The sequence below is a fragment of the Oncorhynchus gorbuscha genome, linkage group LG19, assembly GCF_021184085.1.
Source record: "Oncorhynchus gorbuscha isolate QuinsamMale2020 ecotype Even-year linkage group LG19, OgorEven_v1.0, whole genome shotgun sequence".
Lineage (NCBI taxonomy): Eukaryota > Metazoa > Chordata > Actinopteri > Salmoniformes > Salmonidae > Oncorhynchus > Oncorhynchus gorbuscha.
The window spans coordinates 22,935,834-22,956,290 of NC_060191.1; the positions used below are offsets into that span (position 1 = coordinate 22,935,834).

General features: G+C 42.9%; 1 protein-coding gene across 2 annotated transcripts; it reads right to left on the minus strand.

Annotated features, from left to right (window-relative positions):
• Positions 1-9,611: 9,611 nt before the first annotated feature.
• Positions 9,612-13,856, minus strand: etfb (electron transfer flavoprotein subunit beta). 2 transcript variants are annotated; one of them, XM_046314168.1, is made up of 7 exons: positions 13,701-13,856; positions 12,352-12,510; positions 11,729-11,887; positions 11,555-11,617; positions 10,934-11,092; positions 10,625-10,841; positions 9,612-10,359 (listed from the first exon to the last, which is right to left on the minus strand). In XM_046314168.1, the coding sequence occupies exons 1-6, from the start codon at positions 13,749-13,751 to the stop codon at positions 10,671-10,673; spliced, it is 762 nt and encodes a 253-aa protein (XP_046170124.1). In that variant the 5' UTR covers positions 13,752-13,856; the 3' UTR covers positions 9,612-10,359; positions 10,625-10,670. The 2 variants fall into 2 exon arrangements, with proteins under 2 accessions (XP_046170124.1, XP_046170125.1); XM_046314169.1 differs by having other exon boundaries at positions 13,598-13,727.
• Between the last annotated feature and the right edge of the window lie 6,601 nt (positions 13,857-20,457).

Sequence of the window (20,457 nt, forward strand, 5' to 3'; positions counted from 1 at the left end):
GCGACTTACAAATTGGTGCATTCACCTTATGACATCCAGTGGAACAACCACTTTACAATAGTGCATCTAAGTATTTTAAGGGGGGGTGAGAAGGATTACTTTATCCTATCCTAGGTATTCCTTAAAGAGGTGGGGTTTCAGGTGTCTCCGGAAGGTGGTGATTGACTCCGCTGTCCTGGCGTCGTGAGGGAGTTTGTTCCACCATTGGGGAGCCAGAGCAGCGAACAGTTTTGACTGAGCTGAGCGGGAACTGTACTTCCTCAGTGGTAGGGAGGCGAGCAGGCCAGAGGTGGATGAACGCAGTGCCCTTATTTGGGTGTAGGGCCTGATCAGAGCCTGGAGGTACTGAGGTGCCGTTCCCCTCACAGCTCCGTAGGCAAGCACCATGGTCTTGTAGCGGATGCGAGCTTCAACTGGAAGCCAGTGGAGAGAGCGGAGGAGCGGGGTGACGTGAGAGAACTTGGGAAGGTTGAACACTAGATGGGCTGCGGCGTTCTGGATGAGTTGTAGGGGTTTAATGGCACAGGCAGGGAGCCCAGCCAACAGCGAGTTGCAGTAATCCAGACGGGAGATGACAAGTGCCTGGATTAGGACCTGCGCCGCTTCCTGTGTGAGGCAGGGTCGTACTCTGCGGATGTTGTAGAGCATGAACCTACAGGAACGGGCCACCGCCTTGATGTTAGTTGAGAACGACAGTTTGTTGTCCAGGATCACGCCAAGGTTCTTAGCGCTCTGGGAGGAGGACACAATGGAGTTGTCAACCGTGATGGCGAGATCATGGAACGGGCAGTCCTTCCCCGGGAGGAAGAGCAGCTCCGTCTTGCCGAAGTTCAGCTTGAGGTGGTGATCCGTCATCCACACTGATATGTCTGCCAGACATGCAGAGATGCGATTCGCCACCTGGTCATCAGAAGGGGGAAAGGAGAAGATTAATTGTGTGTCGTCTGCATAGCAATGATAGGAGAGACCATGTGAGGTTATGACAGAGCCAAGTGACTTGGTGTATAGCGAGAATAGGAGAACCCCCCAAGTTATGAAACTTGTAAATTGGTGGAAAAAAAGGAGTTTCTTAAAATATCAATTGTCATTGGTTGCTTCAAAAGTGTTTAAAAAAAACTGGATATTGTATCACTGACTGAACGGCATTGCAATTACATCAGACTGAATGTACAAAACATTAATAACACCTTCTCAATATTGAGTTGCACAGTTTTTGCCCTCAGAGCAGCCTCAATTCGTCGGGGCATGGACTCTACAAGGTGTCGAATGTGTTCCACAGAGACAAAACTGGAAATAGGGATGAGTTGAAAGTAGTAAATTAAGAAGGAAATTAAAGGTCTGATCAGGAAAGGCAAAGACGAATACAAAACTGAAGCTAGAACACAAGCTGCAAGCGAATCACATGAAGGATGTCTGGGATGGTATGATGAAGACAACAGGCTGCGGCACCAGGAGACAACTACAGAGTGATGAGGGAAGGGACAGAGCCACAGAGTTGAACCTGTTTTTATTGTTTTTTACCAAATTTGTATGTATGATTGTTCAGTAGAGCAATTGCTCGGGGGGGTGAGGGGGGAACAAGTGGTGAAGCAGTTGAAGAGGATCAATCCCAGTAAGTCAGCAGGGCCTGATGGGGTTAAAGCCAGAGTACTCAAGGTTTGTGCTAATTAACAGGCGTTCATGCTGCAGTACATTTCCAACCTGTCCCTAATAGTATCAGATATTCATACTAAATGGGAAACATCCTGCATAGTGCCCATCTCAAAGAAAGCAGAAGAGAATGCACTGAAATACTTTAGACCAGTGGCTTTGACATCACAAGTCATGAAAACCTCTGAGCGGTTTTTAATACCCTTATTAAGAGTTGAGGTGGCAGCCTGTCTGGATCCTTTGTGATTTGCCCACCACCCAGAAGCTGGTGTTGAAGATACTCGTCTTCGTCTCCGTCCACAGAGTATATGAGCACCTGGAGGAGCCCGGCTGTGTGGTGAGAACAATGTTGGTCCACTTCTCCAGTGCTTTCAATACCGTACAACCTGGCCCAAAAAAACTAAAGGACATTCACAGAAATCCACATACAATCAAATGGATTGTGAAATACCTGACCAATTGACCACAGTTTGCAAGACTGAACCAGGCAGTATCAGATCGGATATGTACAAACACGGAAGCAGTCACCTTTTCTGTTTACCCTTTACACAAATGACTTCGCACACAACAACGAACAGAAAGTCTCTGATGACTCTGCTATGGTAAACTGTGTTATGTGGGGGAGACAATGCTCATTATAGGTCTATAAGTGCTTTGTGAAATGGTGTGAGGCCAATTACTTGGACCTGAATGTACTAAAGACCAAGGAGCTAGTGATAGATTTTGGGAGAAATATGTTTTAAATCCAATTTCTATTTAATTGTGAAGAGATTGGCCCTGTTGACTCTTATAAGTACTTGGGTGTAATAGTGGACAACAAACTGAACTGGAAGGATAATCCTCACAGTGTCTACGAAAAGGAAGCTTAGATCTTTTAATGTATGAGACAAAATGCGTCATATGTTCTATAGCAGTGTCGTGGCGAGTGTAGTGACAATCCTATTGTTTGCTGAAAAGGGAATTAAGCTGAGGAGGACTTAAACAAGCTTGACAAAATAATGAACAAAGCCACTGCTACAATTGGCGGCAGCCCGGAAGCAATGCAGGACATGCCCATAAAAAAAAGGCTGCAGGAAAAACACACGTGATCATGGACAATGACACACACCCACACCATAGCACTCTAATGCAGCAAAACGCAGCACAGGAGCAGCATCAGTAGCAGGTTCATCCTGCCCAGATGTTCCACAGAGGTTCAGACGGTTATTTTTACCCTCAACCAACTAAAGTACTGGTAGGAACATGACATTTGTGCAATAACACATTTCCCCAGTTACTGACATGACTTTCTCTACTGCTCTGGGCACAGGATATCTGTTCTGGTGACCTATGGAAACAGAAACGCCATTTTATAGTGAAAACCACCTGATTCCGGTTGTGATAATACAAATGGAAGGGAGATCAGGGGATTGAGAGTAGTGCTCCTATGTTTCTTCCTGCAGCAGCAGACACAGAGGTACATGAGGCCGATGAGGAGGAGGAGGAAGAGGAAGAAGAGGAGGCCACAGGGGCTCCCGACAGCGAGGCCTGTAAATCTGTGGTCTGCTCAGACCTCCTGTCATACCAGCACAGACACAGTCAAATCTGTTAGAGCAGCACAGATAACAGTACAATATGTTAGAGCAGCAAAGACAACAGCAGCAAAGACAACAGACAATCTGTCATTTTTTAAATTATTATTATTTATTTTTTAACCAGGCAAGTCAGTTAAGAACATATTCTTATTTTCAATGACGGCCTGGGAACAGTGGGTTAACTGCCTGTTCAGGGGCAGAACAACAGATGTGTACCTTGTCAGCTCGGGGGTTTGAACTCGCAACCTTCTGGTTACTAGTCCAACGCTCTAACCACTAGGCTACGCTGCCGCCCCATACCAGCACACAGTACAATCTGTTAGAGCAGCACAAACAACAGCACAATCTGTTAGAGCAGCACAGACAACAGTACAATCTGTTAGAGCAGCACAGAGCCTACTCTCCACTGATGTGTCAAAGGTGAGGTGGAAGCATAATGTTGACTATAAGTTTAACATGTAGAGGTTTGCATTTATGTTAACAGATTAGCACCCCCTGAAAAATCTGATCTGAATAGGAATATTATCCAAGTCAGTTCAAATACCGGGTCCAATTCTCTGCACTGCTGATGGTTCCCCCTGAGTTCTGCCAGCAATGGGGATGACCCAGAAGTAGTATGTGGATTTGGGATCCAGAACAGAGATATCAGTGCTCCGGGAGGAACCGGGCCTCTGCTGACTGCTCCGGAATCCCTCTGTGGCTCTTTTCCTTCGGCTGCCATTGTTAGTGATAGTTAGGAGGTCTGGTCCGCTCATCTGGATGACGAAGCCTTCAAAGCAACGGAGGGAGAGAAATCAGCGTTGAGCAGTACTTACAGGGATGTTCCATATCATTTGACATTAACTACAGCCAAGATACATGTAAAACCAAGTAAAATGCCAAATTGTATCCCAAAGCTGTTACTACTAAACAGGCCGCTAACCACCACCTGAGAAAATGGTCAATGACATACCCAGAGTCTTTTTTCCATTGCTGCCCAGTGGGTTGCTACAGTTACATGTGTAAGTGTAGAGCTGAGCGGTGCTGGTGTCAAAATCATGGATGCTGAGCTGCGCAGTGTCCACGCTGATCTGGTAATGCAACCCATTGGCTAAGAGCTCGGTACCTTTGGACCATGTGACCATAGCCTTGGGCGTGGCCTGGCTATTGCAGTGGATGGTGACCACTATTTTACCCTCTTGGTCCACTGTGGTCAAGACCATCGGTAGGAACTTTGCAGGACCAGCTAAGGAGGAATGAGACCACTAGTTACACTGTGTAGTCCTTAAACATTCTGCTTGTTGTGCAGACCTGCAACATGCCTGGATCTTACATAGTCTAGCATGGAATAGGGAATAAGTAACTCACTGGCAGTAATATTGCACCGTGTCTGATGGAGGGGGTGATTGGCCATACAGAGGACCATTTTCCCATTGAGGTCCTGAGGCAGGCATGGTCAGGCTGAAGTTTCCAGCACCACTGGTGGCGTTGGTCAAAGCAGGAAAGGACAGCAGGGCTTCTGGGGTGCCTCCTGGCCACCGGCAGTGGAACTGCAGGAGAACTATTGCCATTTCCACATGAGAGTTCCATATGGAGGAGTTGAAGGGAATAAAGATGTGCAGTGGTGAAGTGGATTTGTGAGACAGGGAAACATGTTGTGGCTTTCAGTAAAGGATTAAGTTAAAGAATTCAACTACAAAACTAGAGACATGCGAGTAATTACGGGTGCACAAGATGAACATTGTGCTGATAACTAATAAAGTGGAATAAAAAGTAGTGTTCAGACTAATGCTTCAGACAAATAAGGCGAGATTCAACCAGAGAACCTTCTTTCTTACAGAGAACAGTGATTTTCCTATGAAATGTGACAGTGCTGAAAGGGTTGGTTAGGACCAAAGTATAAGGTCCTGTGTCGGTCAGGTTGAGCTAATGGATGACCAGGCTCTTCTGGCCCACTGTGTAGTGGGAGTTGGTCTTTATCTCCACACTGTTAAAGTACCACCTCCACTGGTCGGCCTCCCCCTGCAGTGTGCTGTACTGCAGAGTGAACTTTTCGGCTCCCTCTATGGCATTGGCAGGTGTAACAGGGTTGGTTATGTTTCCACTTGCCTCTAAAGAAATGTGAATTTAATGTTCAAACATTCTTATTGGTTGGTTCAAATCTGATAAAAATAAGGTGTGTTGTGATTGGCCCGGCTTGCAGATAGGGGGAGATTGCGAACGTCAGGTCTTCCCAGTATGAAAATGTGATGCAAAGGGTAGGTCACGTTCTGTTCTGTATTATATTTTACAATGTGTACAAGTTTGCTGTACGTTACTGTCTGTATAAATAGTAAACTTTCTCTCCTTTCTTATTTCGCAGGCACTAGTCAATGCTACTATTTCGGCCTGTTGTGCCGAATAATTTCTAGGCAATGGTTCAGTGTCAGTCTCCTTTTGTCTCCACTCAGTAACTGTTATCTACCCATTCCGTGTCACTCCTATCTTCTCTCCTCATGCTACTCACTTTCCTTCTGCTCTATCTCTATCTTGCTCATTTCCTGCCCCCCCCCTTCCCCCTCAGCAGTGCGGGAAGGGCTTCTTCGTCTGCCTTTTCTGCCATCTGTCTGTCGCTTCTCTCCTCATAACAGTCAGTATCAAATATGGGGGTCTCCAAATATTTACTAAACGTCCCACTGTCTGAACTCATGGATTTGAGAAAAATCACCTGTCTATGGTGGCAATCTCTAAGGTTATTAGAAAGGTTGATTAAGGTTATCTCGAGGATCTCAATATTCCTGAATCAACATAGATGTCATATATCCCTGTCCTGTTGGCTTGGGTTAGGTTCTAAATACTTAACATAAGTCTACCATTAATCCAAGACTATGCCATTTCTTTCTTCTCAATTGGTTCAAATTACAACTATGTCAAAGAACTATAAACTCATTCATAATGATCAATTACCTTCAAATCAGTATCACAAATTACCTCAAATTCATTATTCAAATGGCCCGGCCATGAGGCTGATTAGACCACCAAGGAAAGCCATGATAGAGGTCAAAGGTCATACCACCCTTTTACAGTCGTGTTTCATACTATGTTATACAAATTAAAGAAAAAACATCAAACATTTTCTACATGTTGTATCCCAGGTTGCCAGAACATTCACTTTACCTAAAGAATTCACGTGTTTAATTCAAACTCAGGAAACAAAACTTCTAATATTCCATATGTGAGTGTACCCCTTTAAGATATCGTGTCTCTGGGAAACATGGAAATCTCCTCACACCCAAACGTTTACTACAAACAAAACCTAATAATAATGATAATTCCATTGTACTCCCTCCAATCATTAGTTTTAAATTGCCTCAATTGTTGAATATGTAAAACACATTCAGTCTGTCTGCAAACAGTCTCTCAAAATGCTTGATAGGAATACCCTGCCATTAGACACATACAACTGTGATTAATGTGCACTGTCCCTTTAAAATAAAATGAACTCAACCTGCAATCCCCTTTACCGATCTGACATGGTTCCACATAATGGAAACAGATTATAATGTTAGAATAGATTAATTTCCTGTTCAAATTCATTGGTGTCACCTAAACAATCAAACCAAAAATCAATAACCAGAAACTGTCACAAAACTTTTACGATTCAACTATTCAGACCTGAATCCAGTGATGCCCACCTAGGAATTTTGTTGCTAGATTTAGCAACTTTTAAGACTACCCTGGCAATATATATATATATTTTTGCCTCTAGGCAAAAACATAACCCCTACTCAACTGAGTTCTGCTTTAATTCTATCGTAAGAGTAAAACTAAAACTGTCCAACTTTCTCTTCTCTTTCGGCTTCCCCTTTAGGAAATGTCCAAAATGTAAAAGTACCATGTACTTCGCTAAATTTATACCATATGTCAGTCAATCCATAGGAATGAAAAACATTTCGGTGGGCACCACTCTATCGCCATTTTCTCTCTCTCTTTCTTTAGATTTAGGTAACTGTCTCTTCTATGATTCCGTAATTTAAATACGACTCCATTCTCAATACGTTATTCCAGCAGACCATTTAGGCAACAGACAACTTATTACATCAAAATCGCCTCGCTATTATTTAGAATGAATTAGTCTTTCAATTTAACCTAAACAAGCTATTAAAATGTTCAGTTTATATCTTAAACAAACACGAACAACCATATCTCTCCAGGCAAAACCTATCAATAGTTGCATTACAATCAGAATTAATTTTAGTCTATTGGTGCCCAGGCTGAGATACGAACCCGGGATTCAGACAGCCCAGTATTTAACCCTCAACCTGGTGTTTCCCTTGACTATCTACACCTTTCTTTTGTCTGTCTCTATACACTTTTATCGACTTTCTCCCTTTCTCTACCTCTATCCACTTTCCCAATAAGTTTGCTAAATTCTGTCCTAGTTCGGTTAAATCTTTCCTGACTTTCCTTCTGATTAAATTACTCCTATGTGTGTCTCACTATTGGTGTGTATGTCACTACTCCCTATGTGTGTGCTCACACTCGATGTGTATTTTGCTATCTCTCAACCTAGGTGTGCTTTTCCTTTCTTGAAACTTTATCTATAGTGGTGTTGATCGGACATTAGGTGTCACCGTTTACAACCTATAAGCTATTTACCAGGGGTCGTAAATCCCTAGTCAGCAACCTATTTTTCTGTTGTTGTTCTTTTGATGTTAATAACTCGTATCTCACTCCGCTATATTAGGTTTCCCTTCGTTCTACATTTTTTGGACTTTATTTCAGTATTATCTTTTGAATCGGATCTATGGCTAATTGACTTTTGTTAATTGACCATTTTAGTTATTTGTTCGCATAGAAGGATTTAGGATTAGGATTTTAGGATTTTATTTAGGTATGTCTTTTGAATTGGATCTATGGCTAATACTACATGTTAATTAACCATTTAAGTTATCCTATTTGTACAAAATCCCCGTCCTATCTCACAGCACCTATTTATATCCCTTGCTAATAACCTCTTGGCCATCCCTCAAATAACCTTTCGGCCATTCCTCACAGACCTCAATTATTAAGCTATTTTTATTTATGGTAGTACACATGTACCTGAGGTCATTGAGGACCTGCTCCCTCAATCGATTCCTTGCTAATACATAAAGTAAACGTCTCCTATATCTTAAATCATTCCCCCAAATTCGTGAATAAAGATTACCGACCTTGCCTTGAAGACGGGGAAAAGCAATGTTGGTTGGTTCTCATCACCACCTCTGTCGTGTACCAGTTCACCACTGGCCTGAAATAAACCCTGGATCCGACCGTGCACGGTTTTCAGCAGTTCCTTGGGACGACAGAGGCAGGTAATGAGATCCGGCTCGAAGGACCAAATTGTTACGAGAATTATGTTCTCAATGTTCATAAACCAGTTAAATTAACTACCCAGTCTACTAATCAGGATTTGTAAGAAACTGATTGAAATGAAATAGACGGAGGACCAGCTAAAATAGTCAATAAGGTTTATTCACGAGAGCACTGGTCTGTTGTACAAGACAATTCCTTTTATACTGGCTAACTATGGTTATACATGATTCTAATCAATTTCATATGATTAAATGGCTTCAGGGTGGAATATTCTAGTCATTCATATAAATTACATGAACAGGAACAGACATATTTCTAACAATATCAGACTAGTATTAGACATACTTGACTACTCAGACCTAATAACTGAGGATAGCTTCATATTCTTTTTTGATTTTTATAAAGCTTTTGACACGGTAGAGCATCAGTTCCTCTTCCACTCCCTTGAGAAATGTGTCTTTGGGGATTTTTTTCTGTAAGGCCATTAAGACTCTCTATACAGATGGTAACAGCTCTATCAAATTGAAATATGGCACCTCACCTAGATTTGAGTTAAAGAGAGGAAATAGGCAAGGCTCTCCTCTCTGTATATGTTTTTATTTATCACCCAACTTCTTACAAATTCTTTAAATAATAGTCCTGTACAACATATTTCCATTGCTGGTAAAGATAAGCCAGCTGGCTGACGATACGACACTTTTTCTGAAAGACGCTAATTCCCATATCGATCAATGTGACACAAGCCAAAGTGTCTGGTCTTTATCTTAAGATGGTGTACCATCTTCCCCAGGGATTTAGGGGGTTCAGAACATGCACTCTAGTTTTTTATTTCACCTTTATTTAACCAGGTAGGCCAGTTGAAAACAAGTTCGCATTTACAACTGCGACCTGGCCAAGATAAAGCAAAGCAGTTCGACACAAACAACACAGAGTTACACATGGAATAAACAAACATAGTCAGTGACTGGATGGTTGTTGCCAAGTACTAGCTACTCAAGAGACGATCTTAAAGCCAAAACACTGATGTGGAAAGACAGAACACAGCAACATAGAATGACACTGGAAAGCAGCAGATCCAGATATGAAAAAGACATCTTTATTGTTATGGTAGGATCCTGTACGATCTAAACAGAAAAGGCGCTTATGGTAAAAAGTCAACTTTTGTGTGTGTTTTTGATCATTTTCCCACATCTACTGAGAGACACTGTTCAACCGGAACTGCCACCCAACCCAGAAATAATTATATTTATATAAACTTTATACAAACCAAGTCAGTAGACATATCACACACCCTGAATGCACATTCAGCTCTGCAACTTTGGGTTCTTATTTACACATGGCATCCAACTCAAACTGCATAGCCCAGATGTGTAAATGTAGGGTTTCATGAGAATTTTCAAAGGTCCATGTTACAGATGAAAATGTTATTGTGACACTCTCTTGAATGTACAGTGCAACACATACAGAAACATGGGTGAATGAAAGTTACTGACTTACATTACTGGCTTGGACGTTGTCCATTTTTTGAGTCTAGGTCCTCCTTAACTAGTTAGCTACACCCACAGAGAAGATACATTAATTACAATACAGATGTACCATGTGAATTAAATTGCACAATAACAACAGGCCCTCTTCTTCACCCTCTGGGCTGTGTGGGTTCCTATAGGACAGTGTTTCTCAGTGTCCCTTCATTCCAGGTCAGTAGGCTACTATCATGGAAGTCGGAGTTAAACACAGAGGGCTGGGTGGCGATGGGCTCTGCCTTATGCAACCAGTCCTCCACGTTTGCTAAATTACTTTGTTCCATCTCTCAAACAGAGACCTGCAAAAGAACGGGGGGAATTTACATATTACAGCCAACTAGAGACAGAAACACTGAGCTTGGTCAAGTACAGCACACTATGGCAAAGGTCTGTGTTACAGTTGAGGCAATTTGGTGGAAGAAGCAGATGATTCACATGGGTAAGTTGTTACATAAACGTGAAATGAATCAGTGCTCCGTCATGCTGAGAATCCATCAGACATTTTCTAATGGGTTACCGATATTATCTCAAACAGTCATACTGTTTTTAGGTTTTGAGACTCACCCCTCTGTGTGTCTCCTGCACTCCCCCTTTGGCTCCCACGGGGCCTCTAGATTGTTCCGTTTGCCTTGAGTTTGGCAACCAGGTCATCCACCGTCTCCACCTTCACTCCGGCCAGTCTCGTTGGGGGCTCGTCCACCCTCAACACCTCCACCCGCGACACCATGTCCACCCCCAGGTCCGCTGGCTTCATGTTGGCTATCTTCTTCTTCTTGGCTTTCTGGTAGGTGGAGGGAGAAGGAGATGAGAAATTAAAGTGCTGTGTGTGTGTGTGTGTGTACACTGTGAGGAAATGTACATTGTGTGTATTACCATGATGTTGGGCAGGGTGGCGTATCTGGGGGTGTTGAGTCGAAGGTCTGCTGTGAGGACGGCTGGCATGCTGATTTTGATGGTCTCTAGACCACCATCGATTTCCCTCACCACCTTCACCTTTTCCCCATCGATGGTCACCTCAGAGGCAAATGTGCCCTGCAAAAGAATGGAAGGTCGTACATTTAGTGGATGCCATAATCCACATTGAGATTAAATATTATTTGAAAATATCAAATCAACTTAAATGGAAAGAAGGTTTTGTTTTTGCTACCTGACAATTGTAAACCCGTTGTAGGCCACGAGGCAATCCAAGTGTGACATCTGGTGGTTTAACCATGTAAATACACCCTAATTCTGCCCTTTATTTGGCCTTTGGTCTACTTTTCAGTGCAGACTGTGTTGACTGTAGTGACATAATCTAAGGCCTGCTAGTTCAGCTGTTCCCTTCACCTGACATTAAGTCGATATGCTTATAAAGACCATGAGAAAAGGTCCTGGTCCGGACAGAAATGGTATCCAAGTCAGCAGTTAACAGTAAACAAGCCCTCTATGCTCTGAGATCAGTTTAGTGATTCCTGCTGAGAACAAGGATTACAACAAGAAGAAACCACTACTGACCTGTGGCCAGTCTAACAAGGCTGCCGTCATCTGACCCGTCTGGTTACAGTCATCGTCAATGGCCTGTCAAAAAATACCAACACAATCAGTGAGCATTACATGAGATGGCGAGGTTCGATTTCAAAGTCAACGGGCATTGGTGTGGCAGTGTCACAATCTATTGCATCGGATGACCTGTTTGCCCAGGATGACGAGTGAGGCCTCCTCCTTCTTGGCCAGGGCAGCAAAGATCTTGGAGATCTGCAGGGGTCCCATGGCCTCGTATTCTTTTCCTGAGACCTCCACGTGGATGCCGCGGTCACACCCCATGGCCAGTGCAGTACGGATGGTCTCCTACACACACACACACACACACACACACACACACACACACACACACACACACACACACAATACAAACGCTTGAGCGGTAGGGTTCTCAATTATATAAGAACACCATCGGAGAACAATGACAGAATACACTCATTAGCACAGTCAAGTTGGAGGTGACCATCTGCAGAATCCTTCTTACAATAGAATGAAAACATACACATGACCGCTATCCTAATGAAGAAACAAGATCCAAAGCATCCCTCCAAATGTTAGCTATTGAAGAACTGTGAAGGAGGATGTAGCCTAATGCTACAGAACGTTTCGGACAGAAATGAAGCCTAAAACTACAGGACGTAAAGGTAGAAATAAATAGAGTAGAACAGATATGTATAATGTCATGTAGAATAAGGAAAATGTTGTAGCGTCGTTGAGTCCGCCCGTCTTCCAAATGGCGTCGCCAGGCCAGAGCACCACGTCACTCTTACCGTTACTTGCGTGGGCCCACAGCTGACAGCCACCACCTCTTTGATGAACTTCTTCTCCTTGAGTTTGACGGCCTCCTCCACGGCGATCTCACAGAAGGGGTTCATGGAGTGCTTGACGCCATCTGTCACCACCCCGCTGTGATCGGGCTTCACACGGATCTAAGGGAGAGAGCAGGGTTGTCTTCATTAGGCACCAAACAGAAGAAAAAACAGACAGGAAAACGGTGGGACTACCGGGACCGGAACTCCAATAAGAAATGCTAATTCAGTTTCAAAGAGCTTTGCTATGGTATGCCCTACTGAACATAAGTGACTACTGGATAGTCACTCAGAAGGGTCAGAGAAAGACAGACAAACAACTAAACAGACAAAGGCAGAGGCTGGAGACATGAAGTGCATGCCGTCAATGTGCCAGAGTTGAGTGTGTGGACACGGTGCAGTCTTGGGCACTTATAAATAGTTGCTGTGGGCTCAATGTAGGTGTGCTCTGAGCTTTCCAATTTAATTTGTGAGGCAGTCAAACCAATTCTGGAACACTTTTGAAAGCCTACCACTAACCCAATAGTATTTTACAGGCCATTGTAATTAAACCTTTTAAAACGCTAAAATTCTGTCAATAAGCCCATCCCATATACATTAGTCACCTCATAATACATGACTGGCAAAGACTGTGTCTCTCTCATCACATCCCTTCCTCTGGCTGATAAGAGTTGGGGCAGCATATGGGACAGGGAAGGGTACAAACATAGCTTAACGGAGTGCATGGATCTAGTTGGGTGCAGCTGAAGCAAGAGTGCTCAGACTGTAGTATGAAATAACTGGTAATAGATATGGTGCTAGGCTTCCTTTACAAAAATATATATATTTTACCTTGGAATTATCTGATAGGACTGGCTTGGATAGTGATAGCCTGCTATCTAACTGTTCTGATGCTGTGACACCTAGTTTATTATGTTTTTAAATCATTGTGATGAAGCCTGAATGAGGATTATACATGTAGTTTAACATGTGCAATACGAATCAGCAGCAATACATTGTCAGCTTTCTTTTAAAATTTTGACAGTCGATCATCGATTTACCAATTCTAGAAGTAGCAAACTCTAGACAAATTAACCTTAACTGTTACCTAGATAACCCTGTAATGACCTTGGTATTTTCATTGCAGTTATGGTTGTTAGTTGAACAGACTTGACATTCAAACAATGAACGCTAGCTTGCTAAACTAACCCTTCATCCATCTACCCACCTTACGTTAGCTAGCTACCATAGCCATAGGAAGTCTCGAATGGAAATTCTGCACGTGAAATGTTGAATTGCTTTTAAATAGAAGACAGTGGGGAAGTAGCTACCTTGACAGCATAGTCAATTACACGTTTAACTCCAACAAGAACCCGCGACATTGTTAGCGATTCTTCGGTTCAGCAATGAACAGTAGCTAGTTACCGAGTCACCACAACGAACCTTCACCCAAGAAGCAGGAGACTAGTAATTCTGCTAGCAGCACAAATGATAACGTCACTAGGTATGTTAATGATGAAACCTTTCAAATAAAAGCACGTATTTCAAAACGTTGCAATGTGAATAACTCATTCAAAACGGATTGAATTGCAATCAATAGCCACTTCTATTGTGACAACAAGAAAATGCAATGACAAATTTATGAAAACATATCCCAAATATGTTTTAAAATGATTTATATTTAGACCAATAATGGAAAAAACACAAAATTGACACTGGTATGTGTCCCTCCCCAATAGCAAGACACTGTAATAGACTGTACATGGGTTACATATTGGCTCATAGAGATACATTTTTTACCCGTTTCAGTTAAAGTGGGATGAGAAATACTCAGTAGGGTCTCTATTAAGAAGATATTATGCTTTGTTTTGGAGTGGGACTGTGTTGTAAATACCCAGCAGGACTTAATTCTCAGCCAGCAGCAGTCCCCCTGAAAAACCACACATATTTGGTTAGTAGAGACCATACTGAGTATTTCCCACCCCACTTTAGTTGACAAGTAGACAAGTTCTCTCTACAAGCCAATAAGTATCCCATATACTGTGTATTGCTTTGCAGTGAAATAAGTGGGTGAAGTAAGGAGTTACTCTGTATTAAACCAGTTGCCAAGCACAAGATCCATTCAAGTTTTGCGGACTCTATTGAGGATTTCCAATAAGATATGTTTGTATTTTATTAAAAGTGTATTTCTTTAAATATATATAGCCTACACAATAGCTTTCAACATACTGGTATAAATAATCCAATATTACAAATAAAATACGTCAAATTATCAATCATTTGTTTCAGAGTGGGTTGCAATGCTGTGAAAAACAGTTGTACTGCACTAGTGCTAAAGAATAATCGAAGTTTAGTATGTCTTTGCAGTGGGACTGTTATTTTGAAAAAGAAAACCCGCGATCGTACTGCCAGCATAATATCCTGCTGATGGGAGAACGGTAACGCACGAAAGGTCGGAACGATTTTCGTGATTCCATTGAAAGAAAGAAGGCGGGTCTAAACGAGACCGCCCATTGTTGGAACCAATTAAATTATGTGAACATGAAGACTGTCAGCAAAAGTGACCTGTAAACCAATGACAGAGAACAAGCTGGTGCCCCTGCTATTTCAGTTGGACACAAAACCCAGGAAATGTGTTCCGCTCTTCGGTCAACTAGGGTAAAGTTCATTGTGTGATTAAAGGAGTAGCTAATCTTTATAAACTGCTTATGTGAGGTGAAAACAAATATTTATGTTAAAAAAAACATGTATTTTCACCAAATACAACCTTACCGTGAAATGCTTACAAGGCCCCTTAACCAACAATGCAATAAGTGCATTGACAACATCATCCCCACAGTGACCTTAAGTACATATCCCAACCAGAAGCCATGGATTACAGGCAGCATCTGCACCGAGCTAAAGGCTAGAGCTGCCGCGCTCAAGGAGCGGGACACTAATCCGGATGCATATAAGAAATCCCGCTATGCCCTCAGACGAAACATCAAACAGGCAAAGCATCAATACAGAACTAAGATTGAATCCTACTACACTGGCTCTGACGCTCGTCTGATGTGGCACTGCTTGCAAACTATTACGAACTATAAAGGGAAACCCAGCCGCGAGCTGCCCAGTGACGCGAGCCTACCGGATAAGCTAAATGCGAGGCAAGCAACACTGAAGCATGGATGAGAGCACCAGCTGTTCCGGACAAGTGTGTGATCATGCTCTCCATAGCCAATGTGAGCAAGACCTTTAAACAAGTCAACATTCACAAGGCTGTAGGGCCAGACGGATTACCAGGATGTGTACTCAGAGCATGCGCAAAATCACTGTCTTCACTGACATTTTAACATCTCCCTGACCGAGTCTGTAATATCTACATGTTTCAAGCAGACCACCATAGTCCCTGTGCCCAAGAAAGTGAAGGTTACCTGCCTAAATGACTACCACCCCGTAAAACTCACGTCTGTAGCCATGAAGTGGTTTGAATGACTGGTCATGACTCACATCAACACCATCATCCCGAAAAACCATAGATGCACGCCAATTCGCATACCGCACCAACAGATCCACAGATGACGTAATCTCAATCGCATTCCTTTCCCACCTGGACAAAAGGAACATGTATGTGAGAATGCTGTTCATTGACTACAGCTCAGCGTTCAACACCAAATGCCCACAAAGCTCATCACTAAGCTAAGGAACCTGGGACTAAACACCTCCCAATGCCACTGGATCCTGTACTTCCTGACGGGCTGCCCCCAGGTGGTAAGGGTAGGCAACAACACATATGCCACGCTGATCCTCAACACTGGGGCCCCTCAGGGGTGCTTGCTTAGTCCCCTCCTGTACTCCCTGTTCATCCATGACTGTGTGGCCAAGCATGACTCCAACACCATAATTAAGTTTGTTGACGAGACAACAGTGGTAGGCCTGATCACCGACAACGATGAGACAGCCTACAGGGAGGAGGTCAGAGACCAGGCAGTCTGGTGCCAGGACAACCTCTCCCTCAATGTGAGCAAGACAAAGGAGCTGATTGTGGACTTGAGGAAAAGAAGGGCCGAAGGGCCCAATTAATGACGGGGCTCCAGTCGAGCAGAGTTTCAAGTTCCTTGGTGTCCACATCATCAACAAACTGTCATGGTCCAAACACACCAAGAGAGTCGTGAAGAGGGCATGACAACACCTTTTCCCCCTCAAGAGACTGAAAAGATTTGTCATGGGTCCCCAGAGCCACGAAAAGTTCTACAGCTGCACCATTGAGAACATTCTGCCCGGTTGCATCACAGTCTGGTATGGCAACTGCTTGGCCTCCAACCATAAGGCGCTACAGAGGGTAGTGCGTACAGCCCAGTACATCACTGGGGCCAAGTTTTTTGCCATCCAGGCCTTCCGTCAGAGGAAGGGCCCAAAAATTCCAGTCACCCAAGTCATAGACTGTTTTCTCTGAAAGCGGTACCGGAGCACCAAGTCTAAATCCAAAAGGCTCCTTAACAGTGTCTACCCCCAAGCCATAAGACTGCTGAACGATTAATCAAATGGCCACCTGGACTATTTACATTGAACGTCCTCTCACTGTCAACTGCGTTTATTTTCAGCAAACTTAACATGTGTAAATATTTGTATGAACATAACAAGATTCAACAACTGAGACATAAACTAAACAAGTTCCACAGACATGTGACTAACAGAAAAGCTATAATGTGTTCCTGAACAAAGTGGGGTGAAAATCAAAAGTAACAGTCAGCATCTGGTGTGGCCACCAGCTGCATTAATTACTGCAGTGCATGTCCTCCTCATGGACTGCACCAGATTTGCCAGATCTTGCTGTGAGATGTTACCCCACTCTTCCACCAAGGCACCTGCAAGTTCCAAGACATTTCTGGGGGGGGGAATGGCCCTAGCCCTCACCCTCCGATCCAACAGGTCCCAGACGTGCTCAATGGGATGGAGTTCCGTGCTCTTCCCTGGCAATGGCAGAACACTGACATTCCTGTCTTGCAGGAAATCACGCACAGAACGAGTAGTATGGTTGGTGGCATTGTCATGCGTTACACCAAGGCGGGTCATGTCAGGATGAGCCTGCAGAAAGGGTACCACATGAAGGAGGAGGATGTCTTCCCTGTAACGCACAGCGTTAAGATTGCCTGCAATGACAAGCTCAGTCCGATGATGCTGTGACACACCGCCCCAGACCATGACGGACCCTCTACATCCAAATCGATCCCGCTCCAGAGTACAGGCCTTGGTGTAACGCTCATTCCTTCGACGATAAATGTGAATCTGACCATCACCCCTGGTGAGATAAGACCTCAACTCGTCAGTGAAGAGCACTTTTTTCCAGTCCTGTCTGGTCCAGCAACGGTGGATTTGTGCCCATAGGCGACATTGTTGCCCGGTGAGATCTGGTGAGGACCTGCCTTATAACAGGCCTACAAGCCCTCAGTCCAGCCTCTCTCAGCCTATTACGGACAGTCTGAGCACTAATGGAGGGATTGTGTGTTCCTGGTGTAACTCGGGCAATTGTTGTTGTCATCCTGTACCTGTCCCGCAGGTGTGATTTTCGGATGTGCCGATGCTGTGCCGGTGTTGTTTCTTTTGGTGTTTTTCAGAGTCAGTAGAAAGGCCTCTTTAGTGTCCTAAATTGTCATAACTGTGACCTTAATTGCCTACCGTCTGTAAACTGTTAGTGTCTTAATGACCGCTCCACATGTGCATGTTCATTAATTGTTTATGGTTCATTGAACAAGCATGGGAAACACTGTTTAAACCCTTTACAATGAAGATCTGTGAAGTTATTTGGATTTTTACAAATTATCTTTGAAAGAAAGGGTCCTGAAAAAAGGAAGTTTCTTTTTTTGCTGAGTTTACATGTAGGTAGGGGTAAAGTGACTATGCATAGATAATAAACAGCGAGTGGCAACAGCTATGTAAGATTATGAAAACAAACACTTGGCCAATATAAAGTGGATAGGGTTAAAAAATACTTCATTGTTCTTGTGCACCAGGTTTCTTAGTGGTTAGAGTGTTGGGCCAGTAACCAAAAGGTTGCTGGATAAAATCCCTGAGCCGACAAGGTAAAAATCTGTCAGTTAACCCACGGTTCCTCGGTAGGCCATCATCGTAATTAAGAATTTGTTCTTAACTGGCTTGCCTAGTTACTTTAAAAATGGTTTGTTTTTGTAATCATTTATGGGAATATAAGTCTGTGTCATAAATATCATGAGCACTTTCCACGCTGCGCTTTGGTCCACTCTTCCTTCCACCGACGAGAACCGTTAGTCTGGTTCAAACATCATATTCAGCTAATCCCAGTATTGTCTTTAGCAGAGGCTCATCAGAGGAGCAAGAGAAGGACCATTCTCCTCAGTGAATTTCATAAAAATGTAAATGTTCTAACATTTTAAAAGTTATCCTTGTTAAATGTAACTAAAGTAAATATAATCATGTCACCAAATAATTGATTAAAACACACCATTTTGCAAAGGTCTACAGTAGCCTCAACAGTACTCTGTAGGGTAGCGTCATGGTGTAGCCAGAGGACAGCTAGCTTCCGCCCTCCTCTGGGTACATTGACTTCAATACAAAACCTAGGAGGCTCATGGTTCTCACCCCCTTCCATAGACTTACACGGTAATCATAACTTCCGGAGGATGTCCTCCAGCGTATCAGAGTTTTTGCAGAATGAACTGACATGTTGTCCACCCAATCAAAGGATCAGATAATTAATCCAGTATTTAAAGCATAAGCTACAGATAGCTAGCACTGCAGTGTATAAAATGTGGTGAATAGTTGACTCAAAGAGAAAGACAATAGTTTAACATTTTTAGAGAAATTAATTTCTCCCAAAATGAAGGAGAAACAAGAGAGAAATGTCTTTTTCACTTTCAGTTTCACCTTCTTAGCTAGCAAATGCAGCTAGCAAGTTTAGCCTACTAAAACACCCTGCTCAAACAGAAGGATACTATGTTAGCTAGCTGGCTATGACTTTCCAACACAACACTGGAACTCTTCCAAGTCAAGGTAAGCTTTTGGTATTACTAATGTATTTCCACCGGGGCCGGCTGGTGTAACTGCTGACTGACTGTATACTGTAACATTACTGCATTTTTGTAGCGGGTTTACTAACGCCTTAGTCCTATTAGCTATGACGTTACTTTAGCTGATATGGTGACAATGATGTAGAATGTGTGATGCGATTTGGCTTGGAAAGGTTTTTTCGCCTGGTCACATACAGCTGAGCTGATGTGTTGTGCATTGAAGTCCACAAGCAATGGGACAAGGTGAGTGGAGGAGAGCGCATAGATGCAAGAAAGATTACAACCTGGCTGCTATGAAAGTGAACTATGTTTACACCTGATTAGGGGTGTATTCATTCAAACTTTTCTGTTGAAAAACGTTTCTTAAAATACCTGAAGTTGTCCAATAGAAAATGTTGTTTGCAACTGTTGGACTAATGATTACTCCCTATATCAGCTAGATGCATGCAAGATTGTGCAAGGTGGTATTAAATGTCATTGTTAGAACCATGGGATCTTATAGTTCTAAAATTAACTTAGCCTTAAAATGCTTTTTTGGGAAACGGTAATCCCTGGCAAACTCCTACGACCGACCGAGCTACTGTAGATCATATTTAGGGAAGTTGTCAAGAAAATGATCATGCTCACCCAATCTAAAAAGTTGTATTAAATCATATCAAATATGAAACATGTTCCTTGGTGGTTCAATAGAAAATATCAGTGGAAGAAGAACCTCCTACACATATCCTCTTAATATAGCTATTTAAATGGTATATCAACCACTTTTTTAAAAATGTAGGTAGACTTTGCACACAATTTTTATTTTATTGATTCAATGTTTACAAAATGGTGCCGTTTGTTATCGTATATCACTTTTATTTGACAGGGTAGTCATGTGGTTAAAGCAAAAACCCGGATTCGATCTCAGCTCTCACCTGAGTAAACCAACGTGATCAACAGCATCACATGTCACATGAGCTTGATTTGTACTCCGAACAGTTTCGAAACCATCTTTGGTGTAAATATCAGACATGAATGTAGACAGGACAAAATTATCAGAGTTGTAATTGTAATGTAATAATAA